We start from the raw sequence: 14,771 nt of genomic DNA, 5'->3' as shown, positions 1-14,771 counted from the left end.
CCAGAATCAATGACAGAAAGAAAGAAAAAATCCTCTTTTCAGTAATATTAGGTTGGAAAATGGGAAAAGAAAGAGTGTGTCCAAAAAAAAAAATTCTTGTATTCTGACTTGCACCCCTCTTTTTTTTACTTTTCAGACAATGAAATTTCGTCTGATCAACGGAACCTCCCCCCCCCGAAAATGAGCCAATCTGATGGCTGGGATGAACGAATCCAAAATTCTTGTAAAGAACAGGTCAAGGAACGATGGCTTCTTCTCACACTTTTTTATTATTTAAGATCCCCCTCCCCCTCCTCCAACCATGGTGAAACAACATAAAACGCGTGTACTTTATCATCGACCAATCCAACCGCGTCTTAACCATCCGAAAGCGTTAACGATCCATCATCTCTCCATCACATATACGGGTGGAAAGACTCTAGTGAAAATCCATCCAAGCCAAATTTGTATCGGTGCCAAAGAGTTAATAACCATGGTGGAAGAGAAACACGATTACATGACCACCAGCAACGGGAGTTGTATTCGAAGAGAAGACCTACTCTTGGCTGCCGAAGCGCTTTTGCAAAATCAAACCACCGATCTTGACAAGCAACGGACGGGCCACAGTTACAGCAAGTCTTCCAAACCAGGCCCAAAACGACCTTCCAACGCCTTTATGCTTTACAGCAGTTCCCTCCGGAAACGCATCAAGACCCTGTTTCCCGAGTTCAACAATAGCGATGTGTCCAAATTATTGGGCGCCATGTGGCGGTCCGCCAGCAACGAGGTCAAAGAGAAATACACGAAAAAAGCGAACGAACAACGTATGTGGCATAAAGAGCAATTCCCGGATTTCGAATACAATGCTCGCAAAATGCCATCCAGCACCCCACCACCATCATCGACACTCGACCATTCCAACGCGGATCATTTACTATCACACGACTATGGCTGGATTCCTTCGATCGACAGTATCGAATGTCCACCACTTCCTGTACCAAGTGCCCTGCCACCTTCGCATCCCTCGACAACTCAAAGTGCCTACGTATCGCGTGATCCCACAGAAACAAACGGTCTTTCTGAAGGCTACGGTCCGTCCTATCTCGATTTCAATTTCAACGAATTTTATCCGTCGTTCAACTTGTGTGATGACGGCATGCGGTCGCCGCTACCGCCCCCAGGGTCTCAGCCACTGTACTCTTCAACGGATGGATGGCAAGAAATGTGTAACAGCGTAGCCTCCATGTTTCCTGAATGTTCAGATACCAATTTATTGCTCGACGAAGACCTGTGGTCCAGCTTGCAAGATCTAGGGGTGATGGACGATGCGTGGGAGATGGGCGCCATGGTTACAAATCACCCATAACCCCTCTCCTTTCTTGTTGTCGCAATGTTCCCTGGATGTTCCCCAGAAAGAAAAAATGATCATGTAATTACGTTTAAATGAAAAAAAAAATAGCCCCGCCATGTATGATAACAAACAGCTTCTTCTAATGCAAATATTCAATTGTACATCATCCTCACTCCACGTTTTTTTTTTTCTTTTTTTTTTTTTTTTTACAAGTAATTGTCTGGGCACTTCATAACACTCTTTCTTTTTTTCTTTTTTTTTTTTTTTTTTTTGCAAAATACAGCGATACGCCAGCAATTCATTATCCTCACGTTGAATTATTCGTGTGTAATTTAGCAAATAACGGAGATAACCATAATGAGGGTACTTTAACGTAAATGTATCGTATGGTCAACATCTAGGAACAAAACGATGAGATAAAAAAGTTGCGTCAGTCAATGACAACTTTTCATGTGTATGCCTACATATTTCGCATTTTGGTATGGGATAAATAAAAATTTACCGTGCAGACGTGAAAGTGGTGTAACAACCAATGTTGATGGGAAGAGCATTTTTTTTTCGGATCACAGCTGCAAATGATCCATGGAATGCTTCAAAGCATGCAGCTTTATGCGAATGCAGCCTTCTCGAGCGGAAATAATACAAATAAGGTTGGATAGATCCTGACGAATGCAACCTGCAATTGCTCGTCCGTAACCGAGTTTCTCAACGTTTTTTTTTCTGCAGTTACCCACATATGAGAATTGATATCGTAACGAATGCTTGACAAAAATCGGCTTTGGAGCTTGTGCACAAGTTTCGAAAGTTAAACAACTATTTTTATCTGAGAAGTCTATATTGCCGCTCGGTATTTAACCATTTTAGCTTATTGCTTATCAATGAATGTGGGATTCGGTCACTGTCATGACGAGAGTCATTAAAAAAATTTGCAGCATTGTCTGTGTGACTGAAGCAGTAAGGGGGTGCTGTCATAAGCGCCATGAAGAGTTGGGAGACGAGGAGTTGTAAATATATCTTTTTCGAAAATAAATAAAAAAAAAAGCGCAAAAAAAAGCGAGCATGGTGCTTCGCAAGTCGGGAGAATCTTACAAACCAACCACTACCGGTGTCCAGGATCATGGTCGGTTGATGGAAAAAGTGGTCGAGAAAAGGGATGTCTTGAAAGCGGGTGCGTTGTCTATGAATGACAAAAAAGCAGTGTGACCATGTTTCCCTTTTTGAAAGTTGATCCAGTATATAATGAATTGACGAAATTCTACTCGGTGGATGAGTGTACAGATGATAATCAAAGTTATTTGATCCGCGAAAAAAAAAAAACCATGAATGATTGCGTAGTATCGGGGATGGCAGTACAACATTGACCCTTTTTGCCCCTATTCCACAGGAATGCCAGCAAATGTAGATCGTCGATTGTTCCACAGTTCAGACAACGTTGCCAATAATGAAGCCAACGCGATCACCTCCAATCGTGATTGTTATTTCCAAGGCAGTTGGTTATACTTTAGTTCTGTTGCCAATTCACAGAGTAAACAATGGATGCCGCCTGAGCCATCATGTTTTTTTCCAAACTGTCGATTACAGTATTATTATTATTTCCTTGTTACTCAAATCAGGCTGTTCCTTTGGTACAGTTTCCGGCGATGGGTTTTTTTTTTTCTCCTTCAAAGAAAGTGAACCTTCGTTGTAGGAAATCATGCCAAAGGGGTGTTTCCTTTTTGAGGCCAACTCCTGAGTCCCATGCACATTTCATTGTTCTCTCATATATAAAAAGAGCTTCCCTTGTCGCCACTTGTCTCTTCTGACCAGTTTCCATCTCACCAGTCATTTTCACTCAATAAAAAGGATCTGGCTTCACTCTTTCTTTTTTTCCCCATTATGCTTCCCCTAATATTTGTCAACAAATTCAAAAGCACGTACTCGGCTTCCGATCAACATTGGAATTCGGTCGCTAACGAAAGCTTATCCACCACGCTTATCCAACCACTCGTTGCGCACCCGTTCAATTCACGCATGAGTCCCCCTTCCGCTTTCAACCACGAATCTAACCAAAGCGAAGCCATCTACGATCCTCACTCACCATCCTTTAACCTCGCTATCGACCCGGTCACTTTGACCTCACCTTCTCCCCTTGTCTTTGACAATCAGATTAACCTCGCGAACCCTCCCGTTACTAAACCTGGTGCCTCGGCCGCGCCAACTAGCCTTGTCTTCGACAATCACATTAACCTCGCGGACTCTCCCGTTACTAAACCCGTCGTCTCGACCCCACAATCTAGCCTTGTCTTCGACAATCACATTAACCTTGCGGACTCTCCCGTTACTAAACCCGTCGTCTCGACCCCACAATCTAACCTTGTCTTCGACAATCACATTAACCTTGCGGACTCTCCCGTTACTAAACCCGTCGTCTCGACCCCACAATCTAACCTTGTCTTCGACAATCACATTAACCTTGCGGACTCTCCCGTTACTAAACCCGTCGTCTCGACCCCACAATCTAACCTTGTCTTCGACAATCACATTAACCTCGCGAACTCTCCCGTTACTAAACCTGGACTTGTCTTCGACAATCACATTAATCTTGCGGACTCTCCCGTTACTAAACCCGTCGTCTCGACCCCACAATCTAGCCTCGTCTTCGACAATCACATTAACCTCGCGGACTCTCCCGTTACTAAACCCGTCGTCTCGACCCCACAATCTAGCCTTGTCTTCGACAATCACATTACCCTTGCGAACTCTCCCGTTACTAAACCCGTTGTCTCGACACCACAATCTAGCCTTGTCTTCGACAACCACATTAACCTTGCGGACTCTCCCGTTACTAAACCTGTCGTCTCGACCCCACAATCTAGCCTCGTCTTCGACAATCACATTAACCTTGCGGACTCTCCCGTTACTAAACCCGTCGTCTCGACCCCACAATCTAACGGCGTCCTGGAAGAGACGCTCAACTTTTCGAGTCCCAACATGACCAACGATATCATTTTTGCCGAGACCATGTCATTTGACTTTGTTCTTCAGGATTATTTCAATATTGCGAGTCCTCCCGTCATGACGTCGGATGTCGCCACCAAAGATACGACTGCCGGTCGCAAAGGACGAAAGGCGCGGGACAGCAAGAGAATCCCCCGGCCTCGAAATGCTTTCATGCTGTACCGTCAGGCAGTGCATGCGAAAATCGTTTCCAACCATGCCGGTCTGCACAACAAGGATATCTGCAAGATCGCGGGTGAGATGTGGAGGACTGAGACGGAAGAGTTTCGACGCGCATTTCGTCGCGCCGCGGATGAGGAGCGACTTTTGCATTCGTCGAAATATCCGGGTTACAAGTATCAGCCTCAGACAAAGAAGCGCGATTCACCGTTGTCGCGACGTCAACGTGCTTTTTCCAAGCCCAAGCATACGAACAAACCCATTCCCATTCCTAAAGATTCTTTCCCAGTCCAAGCCGTCGAGCCCCATTCCTACCTCAGTACTTTATCCCCACCCACTCGTTGCCTGGATGACGATGTCCTTAAATCGTTTATGGATGAACTGAGTTTTGACGCTCTATGCCCCGTCGACGATTATATTTTTAGCTTGTTCATGTAGAATCACTCTTTTTTTTGACCATGTTTTTCTTTTTGCTGGTTTTATTTACCGAAAATACTAAGTTCCTTTTGTTTTTTTTTGTCTTTCATTTTCTTCAAGTCTTGTGTCTCATTGTTTCCTTTTTTTTTCTCCGCTTCCAAATTTATGCCTTCATATGCCAGTTACCATAGAAACAAAAGCAGTATAGACAATTTGTTATCATAAGCAGACCAAGCCATCATTCACCCTCCATGTCCAACCGTCATCCAAATCATGTAAACTTTTAGGCTCATAATGATCATGTATATACAGATAATGAGTCTGGGAAAAAGAATTGACAGAGAATATCATCACCCAGATACCCAACCTTTTGCTAATTCAATAAAGATTGCTTTGATAATAGTCAAACCACAAAGGACATCGCTATGCCAACACAAAAGACATGCCTTTGGGCAGTTGCCGAGCGGTTCCACGTGTGACGGTGCATCAATGGTGGAAAAAGCAAAAAATAGAAACAAAAAAAACAACATCCACATGTGCAAGAAACAGCCCATTGGACCTTTTTTAGATATCCGCCCATGCCATGCATTATTTGAGGTCACAAAGAATTTTTTTTCTGTGGTAATCAAAAAAAAAAATATAAAAAGGGGTTCATTCATGAGAAAACCATACACTCTTTATTACTTCAATAAACTTTTTGGTAAGTGCTGATCCTGTATCCATAGTTTTGCGGAATTTTTCTTTCGCACTATTCCTCTTTTGGATGACGTGATGTTATTATATGTCTTCATTTTCTTATCGATCTTGCTGAAAAGAACCTGCAGTGCTTCGCTGAGTGCTGTAAATACTTGCCAGTATACTCTTCTGATCCTTCCGATTTTTCTCATTTGATGTTTTTTTATATCATGGATTTTGGCAGAAACATTGTGGCTAACATTTGTTTCAGTTATGTTTTCTTAGTACACGTTTACCTTGTTTATTTTCCAAGTGTGTGTCTTTTTTCTTTGTTGAACCATATGATGATGAATTCCCGCGTTCGCAGTTTCCACTAGAATAATGTTGCCTCGCAAGGGCAATGTTGATGTTGGTAAGAACTTCCTTGGATGTCTGATGGTTCATCGAGTTTCCTGTTTTCTATTATTGGTTCACCAAATGGTAAGTTGACTTTTACTGTTCTTGGGAGGGAATGCGAATAGCAAAATGACGGCAAGGTGAAAAGGATGAGAAAAAAATGCATCAAAATATAGGAAGAGCCAACTTAGAGTGCCTTGATACAGAAAAAAAAAATATTTCTGGTCGGGTGGCTTATGCTGAGCGATGTTTATAAGACCTGAAAAAAAAAGCCTTGCATGATCATTTAAAGTGAAGGGACGAGAAACGGGGGTTTTCAACTTTGATGATGATGATTGCTGACTTGCGCGCTTTTTGTTTCTAGGATCTCAGTAAGTTCTCTATTGCCTCTGAAGAGTAGCGTAAACAAATATGTCATCAATAAACTATTATACCATTTATATTTGAATCGTGCGTTTGATGGATGTGCTGTGGAAAACCTTTTTACACACTTGTGCTCTTGACATTGTATGCAACTGTTTTCCCTTTCTTTTTCTCTCTTATCGTTCTTTTTCCCTTTTTTAAAATCACACAGCCAGATGATTTGAGGGGGAAAATGAAAGCCAAAAAAAAAAAAAAAAAAAAAAAAACCATTATTAAAAATTGTGGTGGTGTTTTATTGGGTACGAGCAAAGATTAAGGAAAAAAATTAAAAAACTTTTTTTAATATTCGACGTCTTCTTCCATTTCCGAGTCGTTGAGAGAATCGCTGCCAACTTCTTCGTAATCCTTTTCAAGGGCAGCCAAGTCTTCACGGGCTTCAGAGAATTCACCTTCTTCCATACCTTCACCAACGTACCAGTGGACAAAGGCACGCTTGGCATACATCAAATCGAACTTGTGATCTAAACGAGCCCACGCTTCGGCAATGGCGGTGGTGTTGCTCAACATACACAGAGCACGTTGGACTCTGGCCAAATCACCGTCGGGCACCACGGTAGGAGGCTGGTTGTTAATGCCGACCTTGAAACCGGTAGGACACCAATCAACGAATTGGATGGTACGCTTGGTGCGGATGGAAGCGATGGCATTGTTGGTATCTTTGGGGACCACATCACCGCGATACAACAGACAGCAAGCCATGTATTTACCGTGACGAGGATCACACTTGACCATCTGGTTGTTGGGTTCGAAGCACGAACTGGTGATTTCAGGCACCGACATTTGTTCGTGGAAAGCCTTGGCGTTGGAAATGATGGGAGCATAGCTGACCAAGGGGAAGTGAATACGAGGGAAAGGCACCAAGTTGGTCTGGAATTCACTGAGATCGACATTGAGCGAACCGGCGAAACGGAGCGAGGCCGTGATGGACGACACCACTTGAGCGATCAAACGATTCAAGTTGGAGTAAGTGGGACGTTCAATGTCGAGGTTGCGACGGCAAATATCATAGATGGCTTCGTTGTCGACCATGAACGAGACGTCCGAGTGTTCCAAGGTAGTGTGGGTGGTCAAGATGGAGTTGTAAGGTTCCACCACGGACGTCGACACCTGAGGAGCAGGGTAAACCGAGAATTCGAGTTTCGATTTCTTGCCATAATCCACCGACAAACGTTCCATCAAAAGCGACCCGAAACCCGAACCGGTACCTCCACCAAACGAGTGGAAGATAAGGAAGCCTTGAAGCCCGCCGCAGTTATCGGCTAATCGTCGTACACGATCCAACACATTGTCGACCATTTCCTTTCCGACCGTGTAATGACCACGAGCATAATTATTGGCCGCATCTTCTTTACCGCTGATCAATTGTTCTAAGCAGAAAAAGAACAAAGACAAAGGATTTTTCGTCAGTGCGAAAAAAGAAAAATCACCATCAGATGAATTGGCTACACAAAGGTGTCACATACCAGGGTGGAACAAACGGCTGTAAGTGCCTGTGCGCACTTCGTCAATCACGCTAGGCTCCAAATCCACAAATACGGTACGAGGAACATGCTTGCCAGCGCTGGTTTCAGAGAAGAACGTTTCAAACCTACATGAATGTCAAAAAGTTAAGCTCAAATCATGTACAAGAAGCAACCCATTGAGAATGGCCATCAAAAAAGAAATATGGCTTGAAACCCAGTAGCCAGAAAATAGAACGTGAAAAAAAAGAGCACGACATACGAGCGATCATTGATGGTGGATTCGTTGGGGAAGAATCCGTCGGGCTGAAGACCGTGTTCATGACAATACTACCATCATCAATGTTGGGATAAGTAGACTGGAAACAAAGAAAAAAATTTGCAGACTTCTTCATCATGAGAAAAAAGTTTACTTACCAGTTCCCAGCATGCGTTACCAATCTGTACACCAGCTTGACCTGTAACGATGCAATGAGGAAGGATGAGTGATGAGGTGACTCGTACCTTTGAATACAACCCATGTACTTACCGACGTGAAGGGAAATAACTTCTCTCATTGTATCGTTTAAAAAAAAGGGGGGTTTGGAAGAGTTGAGTGGTAGAAAGTTAGGGCACCAGAAAACCTAAAGAAAAAAAGGGCCACCTCCGGAAATGAGCGATTTTTTTAAGGCAATCCCAAAGCCTGCGTCACGCTTATTGAAACACGCGCGTCGCGACAAGAAAAAAAATTTATGATATATACACAGCTTGATCTTTTTTGCCTCACACTCAATGTTTATCAATTAAGCCTATTTTCCTGGTAGTTCACTCGCTCAAAAGCAATGAAAAGCATACATCCTTTTTTTTTCTATACTCGAACTGAATGCTTTAAAAGTTTATTTCAAGAAGCATTGGTTCGTCCACGGCAAGTCGGATTGCCACATTGAGCATATTGAATTTTTTTCGTCTCGCTTCCTTTTGGAACTCCGTCAAATCAAGCACAGGATGTACAGACTCGAGGTGGGAAACCTCCAAGCCAGCCAAAGAAAGCGATTTTCATTGCTTGCTTTGCTTCTTAACGTCATGTAAAGTTATCTTTGTTTTCGTAAACTAGCATGGGCAGTCGTTTGAAATCCAACTTTGGGTTGTTCCCTTTGGCCGTCGGGTTTGTTCACGCCCAAATTTTTTGGGCATTTGCGTATATATCTTGTACATCATTCCATTATTGCGCTAATGGCTTATGATTACTCGTCGGTAGATTGCTGATTGAAAAGCGTAAGAGGTGGCATGATGGTGGCTCCAAGATGGGACGACGCTCCTTGCCAAATGATTAAGTGCGGGGTTTCAAAGGGTCCATCCAGAATATTGGGAATAGTCTGCGAATCCCCGCTGTTTGTTTACAATGTTATTTCATTTTTTTTCTTCCATTGTCAGTCTTTTTCGACCAAGAAACCAATTTTTTTGGCCTTTTGTTTTTAACTGCCCATTGTTCATCGACAAAAAATGCTCAAAGTGCACCCATTGTGAAAGTCCTGGGCTAAAAGAAGCGAAACGAAACTCTAGCCATATATATGATACGATACAAGGTTTGGATAAACTCAGGTGCCCCTGAGGGAGGTGGTGAAAACAACTAGCATTTTGCGTAGCTTACAGCGTGCAATGTTTTGATGCTGGTCGCTAAACAATTGGGAGCCAACTTCAAACATTTCTGTCGGCTCAAAATTTACACGTTAGAATTACAATTACTTATGAAAGAGTGTGTGTAGAGCCCACGGAAACGGAAGAAAGTAAGCACAACCGTATCGAACGATTGTCATAAAGTGTTCAATTGACTCAGTAAAGATACAGCTTCAACCAAATGTTGGCCCAAATTTGTCATCAAAGATGAGTTGCAAGTGACAGATGGCAGTTGATATGCCGAATTTGTTGCAAGGCTTACCTATTTTACTGCCAGGCAACGACAAGTACGGTTGTCAGTGTGGGTTGAATCGCATAACCACCGCTTTGCTTTTTCTCAAAGTGCCAGTCTCTCGAACGACATGTTGAATTGAGGACCAAAAAATAAGCTCCTCATTGGATGGTGGGAATTCATTGTGTAAAAAACCTTAGGAAGCACCCCACTTGCAGTATTTTAAAAGCTTCGTTTGGTCACGAATATTGTGTCATGAAAATCCCGTCCAGCCGATTTCTGTTTTGTCTCCAGTTTTGGTTTTGGTAACAGATTGATTCTTAAAGTCCCTGCAAGGGGCGCATGCAGGGTACCAATAAAGAAGGATAAGGATCAAAAAAAGAGAAGCTGGATGCAAAAATGGGAGACCAAGTGATCCACGTGACAGAATGGGGTGGAGATATAGGAGCTTCCATGTTGAAAAAAATTAAAGATACAACCCACACAAGGGTATCACGGTCACTGGACGATCGCAATGCAGAAAGGTCAAGTCGGAGAATAAGCGCCAATGGATCAGAAAACGTGACAACCAAGGGTCCAATCACAGACGCACGTGTAGGTAGTCGGTTCGATCCATTGGTATACAACTTGCGTTCGTGCCTGTGCCTCCACACCCAATTCCATTTTGATTTTCCTTATCCCCACCCCACCCCCACGCACAATCACCGCATCATGTCATTGGACTATCTTTTGTATTATTAAGTTGTTTGTATCCTCTGCTCGTATCGTACTGGCCTTCCTGTATTTCTTTTTTTCTTCTTCTATTTTCTTGCTCATCTTTCTTTCTTTTTCCTCTCTCTTCTTCTGTAATTATTCTTTCTGTAGTCATCTTTTTCTCATTTTTCTTGGAAAACAACCTACGCAATAAAAGATGACAACATCACCTGTAACATCGACTCATGCTTCGCCAGCTCCGTTGAAGAAACGACGACGTCTTCCCGTGTCTTTGAGTCCTTCAATAGCAGAAGATAAACCGCATACGAGGGAACCATCGACCGACCAACCGCCTTCCATGTTTGTGACGAATGCTTCTACCTTGGCCCATTCACAGCCGCCCATGGTACCGTTGCCTTCACCCATGATGCCCTATCCACCGCACCTTGTTCCCGTCATGCCTTCTTCTTACTATCATTTATATCATCAGTCTCCGTTTTACCTACCTGTCACTCCACCCCCAGCGCCGCCGCCATTATCTCCTTCATCCGATAAATCGTACCATCCACGATCGTCGCCTTCATCGGGAAACCCACGCATTCTGCCAAAAACCGACCCTGCACAAGTCACACTTGGCCAATCCATGCATCCCATTCAGTCGAGATATTCTGCTGCTCACCATTACTATCATCCGTACACGCTGCAGCTGTCGCCGCAGTTGCATCCCACAGCAATGATGCCAGTCAGCCCGGGCACGTACGTACGTCATAACTCACTGTCAGGAACATCCGGCCTCGAACTCGGTCTGTCTCTTGTTGAACAGCGCGAAAAAGCACGCAAAGTATCTCATAGTGCGATTGAGCGCAGGCGACGCGAACGAATCAATGACAAAATTTTGCAGCTTAAACAGCTGATTCCTTCGTGTGCCGACCAGGGCAACCTGCACAAAATGTCCATCCTGCAGAATGCCATTGATTACATTACCTACTTGAAACAAACCGTTGAAAAACTCGACGGCAACCAACACCGGCTTCAAGGTGATCATTTACTCATCAAAACCAATAAATCGATGCTGCCCAAAGAAGTGGAACCATTTACGACTCAGTTCTCCATTGCCAAAGATAACTGGTCCATGTCTTCCGGTGACTCTCCACCTCCATCCATGGATGAAAAGTCCACGGGCGCCATCGACGATTTACATGCACCTGAGGAGGATGAGGAGGAGGCCCAACCCAGCTCGTCTTTGAACTATACAGAAGAAACACGTTCGGCTTCTTTGCATGGGGTATTGAGTCAATCATTGGATGAAAGTGTCCGTAGCAAAGCGCTCAAACCAAGCGATCTGATGAACTTCACTTTATGTGATTCTCTACTGCCAGCTCATCATCAACCCTCGGCTCATCATAAATCGGTAGATCGCATTTCGGACTCTTTCACTGAAGTGACAGGATACGAAGAGCAAAATATTCGACATGAAGCAAGACATGAACGGCTCGCCAGCGATGATAAAGAACTCAGTCCTTCCCATTCCATTTCACCTTTACCTACACCTCGAATGACGCCCAAACCTTCATTAACCACTGATTCGGATTATCCAAAGCATATGAGTGTCGAGAATCTTTTATGTTAAAAATACCCCTCCCCCTTTGTATTCCCAAAGAAATCCTCTATTCCACGTTTGTATGCCCAAAATGTACATAAAAAAAACTCCTCCATGCAATCATGCAATTCACCCAAATCAACGTATGAATATATGGCACCTTTACTTGCATCTTCGTTTTCTGTCTGAATATATCATTGATATAAATTCGACACTAGCATGTCAACACACAGAGAATGACTTTGAATGAATAAACAGTGTGTAAGTTCATTGGAAGTGTCGATCCCAGCAAAGCGGGTTTTGAAAATATAAGTTGAAGAAACGCTGGGTAAGCGAAAAGGACGGAAATGACTGAAAAATGAAATCATTTCCATATTGAGGTGGTGTCAGAAAACGGGCGAACCGGTCAGATCAACGAATCGTGGCACACCTTATGACTTATTCGGTGGTAATCCCTTTGGCTTCCCCCTTCCTGCAAATTTTTGTACCATAGCACTCCATCTCGACGAATAACCTAATCGCTGCTGCTTGCATCGGGCCCTTGTCGAGACTCTTTTTCTTTTTTTCTTCTTCTTCTCTCTCTTTCTTTTTCTTCTTAGTTGAATTTCTTCCTACGTCTTTACCCAGTTGTCTTTTTATTTCTCATTGGTGACCTAAAGTCGTCAATTTTTTCTTCGTCTCCTCCTTCCCCGCTTTTTGGCTCCCATGAAAACCGAAGCAGCTTCATCCGACGCGTCGCCTTCGTCACCAGAAACAAGACATGTGCATCCGCTGCCTTACAAGACCATTGTGGAAGAACTATTATGGGGTAAAATAAAAAAAAAATAAGATAACAATGTCGCATGTCACATGGGGCCGAGTCATTTTTCGCTGACCAAAAAACATCTCTTTCACAAGTCAACAGAACCATTCTTGCCGCATCGTCCGCCGCCGTAGTAGGCGTCATTGCAGGATACCCGGTAAGCATTGACAAACTCCCCAAAAAAACATTTTCCGGGAGCCTTCGTTGTAGTCTAATGACCAATGGATCTATTTCGTGATCAGTTCGATTCGGTCAAAACGAGAATGCAGACCCAACCGTACGCATCGATTACCGCATGCGTGAAACAGACATACAAGGAAGAAGGCATTCGTGGGTTCTTCAGAGGTACATTTATACAACCTTGGCGATAACGGCGACTCAACCCATCTCCCATTGTTATATTTATTATCATTCAATTTGTTAGGTGTAATTCCTCCTCTGATCACAGTCAGTATCATCAAATCGGTGTCATTCTCGGTGTATGAACAGACCAAGGCATGGGGCAAAAAGATGTACCCCGAGACGTTGAATCAGAACACGTTACAGTCGACCATGGCCATTGCCACGTTGGGCGGTTGCATTAGTGGCGCGTTCATTGCGACGTTCAGCTGTCCTTTTGAATTGGTCAAGATCCAGAAACAGTTGGAATTTCTGCTGCAGGCCAGCAGTATTTCCACAGGAGTCACCGTGGTTCGTTCAGCACCCGATCACGATGTCAAGTCATGGCCCAAATCCACCGTTAATAATACCGTAGGCGCAGGCTTGCCTATCGCTCCCACCGCCAAACCACCACCGGCTTCGCCTTCCTCCACCTCCACCTCCTCATGCTCCACCATCACATCCACCTCCATCTCCTCCTCTAAAGCCTTGTTTAGTGATACTCCCGTCATGAACTCTATACCACGAGCACAGCCTCATACCACCACCATCACCAAAAGAAAATCGTCCACGTCCAGTTGGCATTCCGCACGAGAAATTGTGCGTAAAAAGGGCTTCTTTGGCTTATATCACGGTTTTGGCTTGCATTTTGGTAACTATCAATCAAAAAACTGTGGTCGTCATGATTCTACTCGTATTGATAAAAAAAAAAGTACGTGATACGTTAGGGACCGGCGTTTACTTTGGAGGTTATGAGACGACCAAATATCTGTTGACACGACAAAACCAGGCCGCCGGTCCGTTGACTCAATTTGTGGCCGGTGGGGTGTGTGGGATTCTGTGCTGGTTGGTGGTGTTTCCCATGGATTTGGTGAAATCCATCATCCAAAAGGAAACGCTTTCACCGCATCCATCGTATAAAAGCGTGTCGGATTGCGTCAAAGACATCTACAAGTTCAAGGGAGCCTCCGGATTCTATCGTGGCATCACCGTCACCTTGATCCGCGCCTTTCCCATCCATTCTCTCAACTTTCTAGTGTACGAGCAGACGCTCGTCTTGGTGAGGCATCTGTCCAATCACTCGGAACCCGTCTCATTGTGAGTGTCGACACTCCAATGCGCATGTATATTTTGATCTTTCATGTACCACTTTTATTAAAACATCCATATAACGGTAAATTAACAAATCAAGTAAAACCATTATATCAACTTGAAACAAGTCCTAAGTCATCTGGGAAGTGCCCAAGTGGGGAGAGGGAGAGGAGAGAGCGGGATCCCACAAAAATCGCACTGCTTGTCGACAATAACTCACCAAGATCTTTCTTTTTGCCCTTCTCCTCATTCCCTCCTGTCATCGTATTTACTCGTTTCTCATTTTACCGTATAATTATATTCAACATGATCACCACAGCACCCATTGTTTTCGTTCGTTTCATCTGCCATCAAAAGGGGAGAGCCAAGAATCCATTCCAGCTCCTTTTATTTCCCTTTTTCCTTTATTAACAGTCATTATACATCTATAAAGTTTTGTTTCTTTTTTTTTGTTCATGTCA

At 43.7% G+C, this 14,771-nt stretch overlaps 6 protein-coding genes across 6 annotated transcripts; 4 read left to right on the top strand and 2 right to left on the bottom strand.

Moving 5' to 3' along the window:
- The first annotated feature begins 254 nt into the window (after positions 1–254).
- On the top strand, positions 255–1,509 carry BYT42DRAFT_586643 (uncharacterized protein). Its single transcript, XM_051570085.1, has one exon. The coding sequence runs from the start codon at positions 302–304 to the stop codon at positions 1,343–1,345; it is 1,044 nt and encodes a 347-aa protein (XP_051419056.1). The 5' UTR covers positions 255–301; the 3' UTR covers positions 1,346–1,509.
- Positions 1,510–1,621: 112 nt separating this feature from the next.
- Positions 1,622–1,987, bottom strand: BYT42DRAFT_586642 (uncharacterized protein). Its single transcript, XM_051570084.1, has 2 exons — positions 1,795–1,987; positions 1,622–1,727 (listed from the first exon to the last, which is right to left on the bottom strand). The coding sequence occupies exons 1-2, from the start codon at positions 1,879–1,881 to the stop codon at positions 1,638–1,640; spliced, it is 177 nt and encodes a 58-aa protein (XP_051419055.1). The 5' UTR covers positions 1,882–1,987; the 3' UTR covers positions 1,622–1,637.
- A 2,313-nt stretch (positions 1,988–4,300) lies between these two features.
- On the top strand, positions 4,301–4,924 carry BYT42DRAFT_595714 (high mobility group box domain-containing protein; the record flags this gene model as incomplete). The annotated part of the gene is made up of 1 exon (XM_051570875.1): positions 4,301–4,924. The coding sequence occupies one exon, from the start codon at positions 4,301–4,303 to the stop codon at positions 4,922–4,924; it is 624 nt and encodes a 207-aa protein (XP_051419054.1).
- Positions 4,925–6,608: 1,684 nt separating this feature from the next.
- On the bottom strand, positions 6,609–8,531 carry BYT42DRAFT_539709 (tubulin alpha-1 chain). The gene is made up of 5 exons (XM_051565529.1): positions 8,387–8,531; positions 8,275–8,315; positions 8,120–8,187; positions 7,861–7,985; positions 6,609–7,764 (listed from the first exon to the last, which is right to left on the bottom strand). Exons 1-5 carry the CDS (start codon positions 8,412–8,414, stop codon positions 6,677–6,679), a joined length of 1,350 nt encoding a protein of 449 aa, XP_051419053.1. The 5' UTR covers positions 8,415–8,531; the 3' UTR covers positions 6,609–6,676.
- Positions 8,532–11,255: 2,724 nt separating this feature from the next.
- Positions 11,256–11,552, top strand: BYT42DRAFT_476485 (Myc-type, basic helix-loop-helix domain-containing protein; the record flags this gene model as incomplete). Its single annotated transcript, XM_051563628.1, has 1 exon — positions 11,256–11,552. A coding segment is annotated over one exon (297 nt), but the record flags the coding sequence as incomplete, so codon positions are not given.
- A 1,191-nt stretch (positions 11,553–12,743) lies between these two features.
- BYT42DRAFT_617957 (mitochondrial carrier domain-containing protein) lies at positions 12,744–14,320 on the top strand (the record flags this gene model as incomplete). Its single annotated transcript, XM_051572227.1, has 5 exons — positions 12,744–12,846; positions 12,936–12,997; positions 13,083–13,185; positions 13,265–13,870; positions 13,947–14,320. The coding sequence occupies 5 exons, from the start codon at positions 12,744–12,746 to the stop codon at positions 14,318–14,320; spliced, it is 1,248 nt and encodes a 415-aa protein (XP_051419051.1).
- Between the last annotated feature and the right edge of the window lie 451 nt (positions 14,321–14,771).

Source organism: Radiomyces spectabilis (genome assembly GCF_025331425.1).
Source record: "Radiomyces spectabilis strain NRRL 2753 chromosome Unknown BYT42scaffold_15, whole genome shotgun sequence".
Classification (NCBI taxonomy): Eukaryota; Fungi; Mucoromycota; class Mucoromycetes; order Mucorales; family Radiomycetaceae; genus Radiomyces; species Radiomyces spectabilis.
This window is presented reverse-complemented; position numbering and strand designations above follow the sequence as displayed.

Excerpts from the sequence above, each read along its gene's own strand:
- BYT42DRAFT_586643 (XM_051570085.1), top strand. The coding sequence starts at position 302 with ATGGTGAAACAACATAAAACGCGTGTACTTTATCATCGACCAATCCAA.
- BYT42DRAFT_586642 (XM_051570084.1), bottom strand. The coding sequence starts at position 1,881 with ATGCTCTTCCCATCAACATTGGTTGTTACACCACTTTCACGTCTGCAC. Across the intron at positions 1,728-1,794 it reads CATACCAAAATGCGAAATAT|ATGTTGACCATACGATACAT; the intron begins GTAGGCATACAC and ends TTTTGTTCCTAG.
- BYT42DRAFT_539709 (XM_051565529.1), bottom strand. The coding sequence starts at position 8,414 with ATGAGAGAAGTTATTTCCCTTCACGTCG. Across the intron at positions 8,316-8,386 it reads AGTTATTTCCCTTCACGTCG|GTCAAGCTGGTGTACAGATT; the intron begins GTAAGTACATGG and ends GCATCGTTACAG. Across the intron at positions 8,188-8,274 it reads GTAACGCATGCTGGGAACTG|TATTGTCATGAACACGGTCT; the intron begins GTAAGTAAACTT and ends TGATGATGGTAG.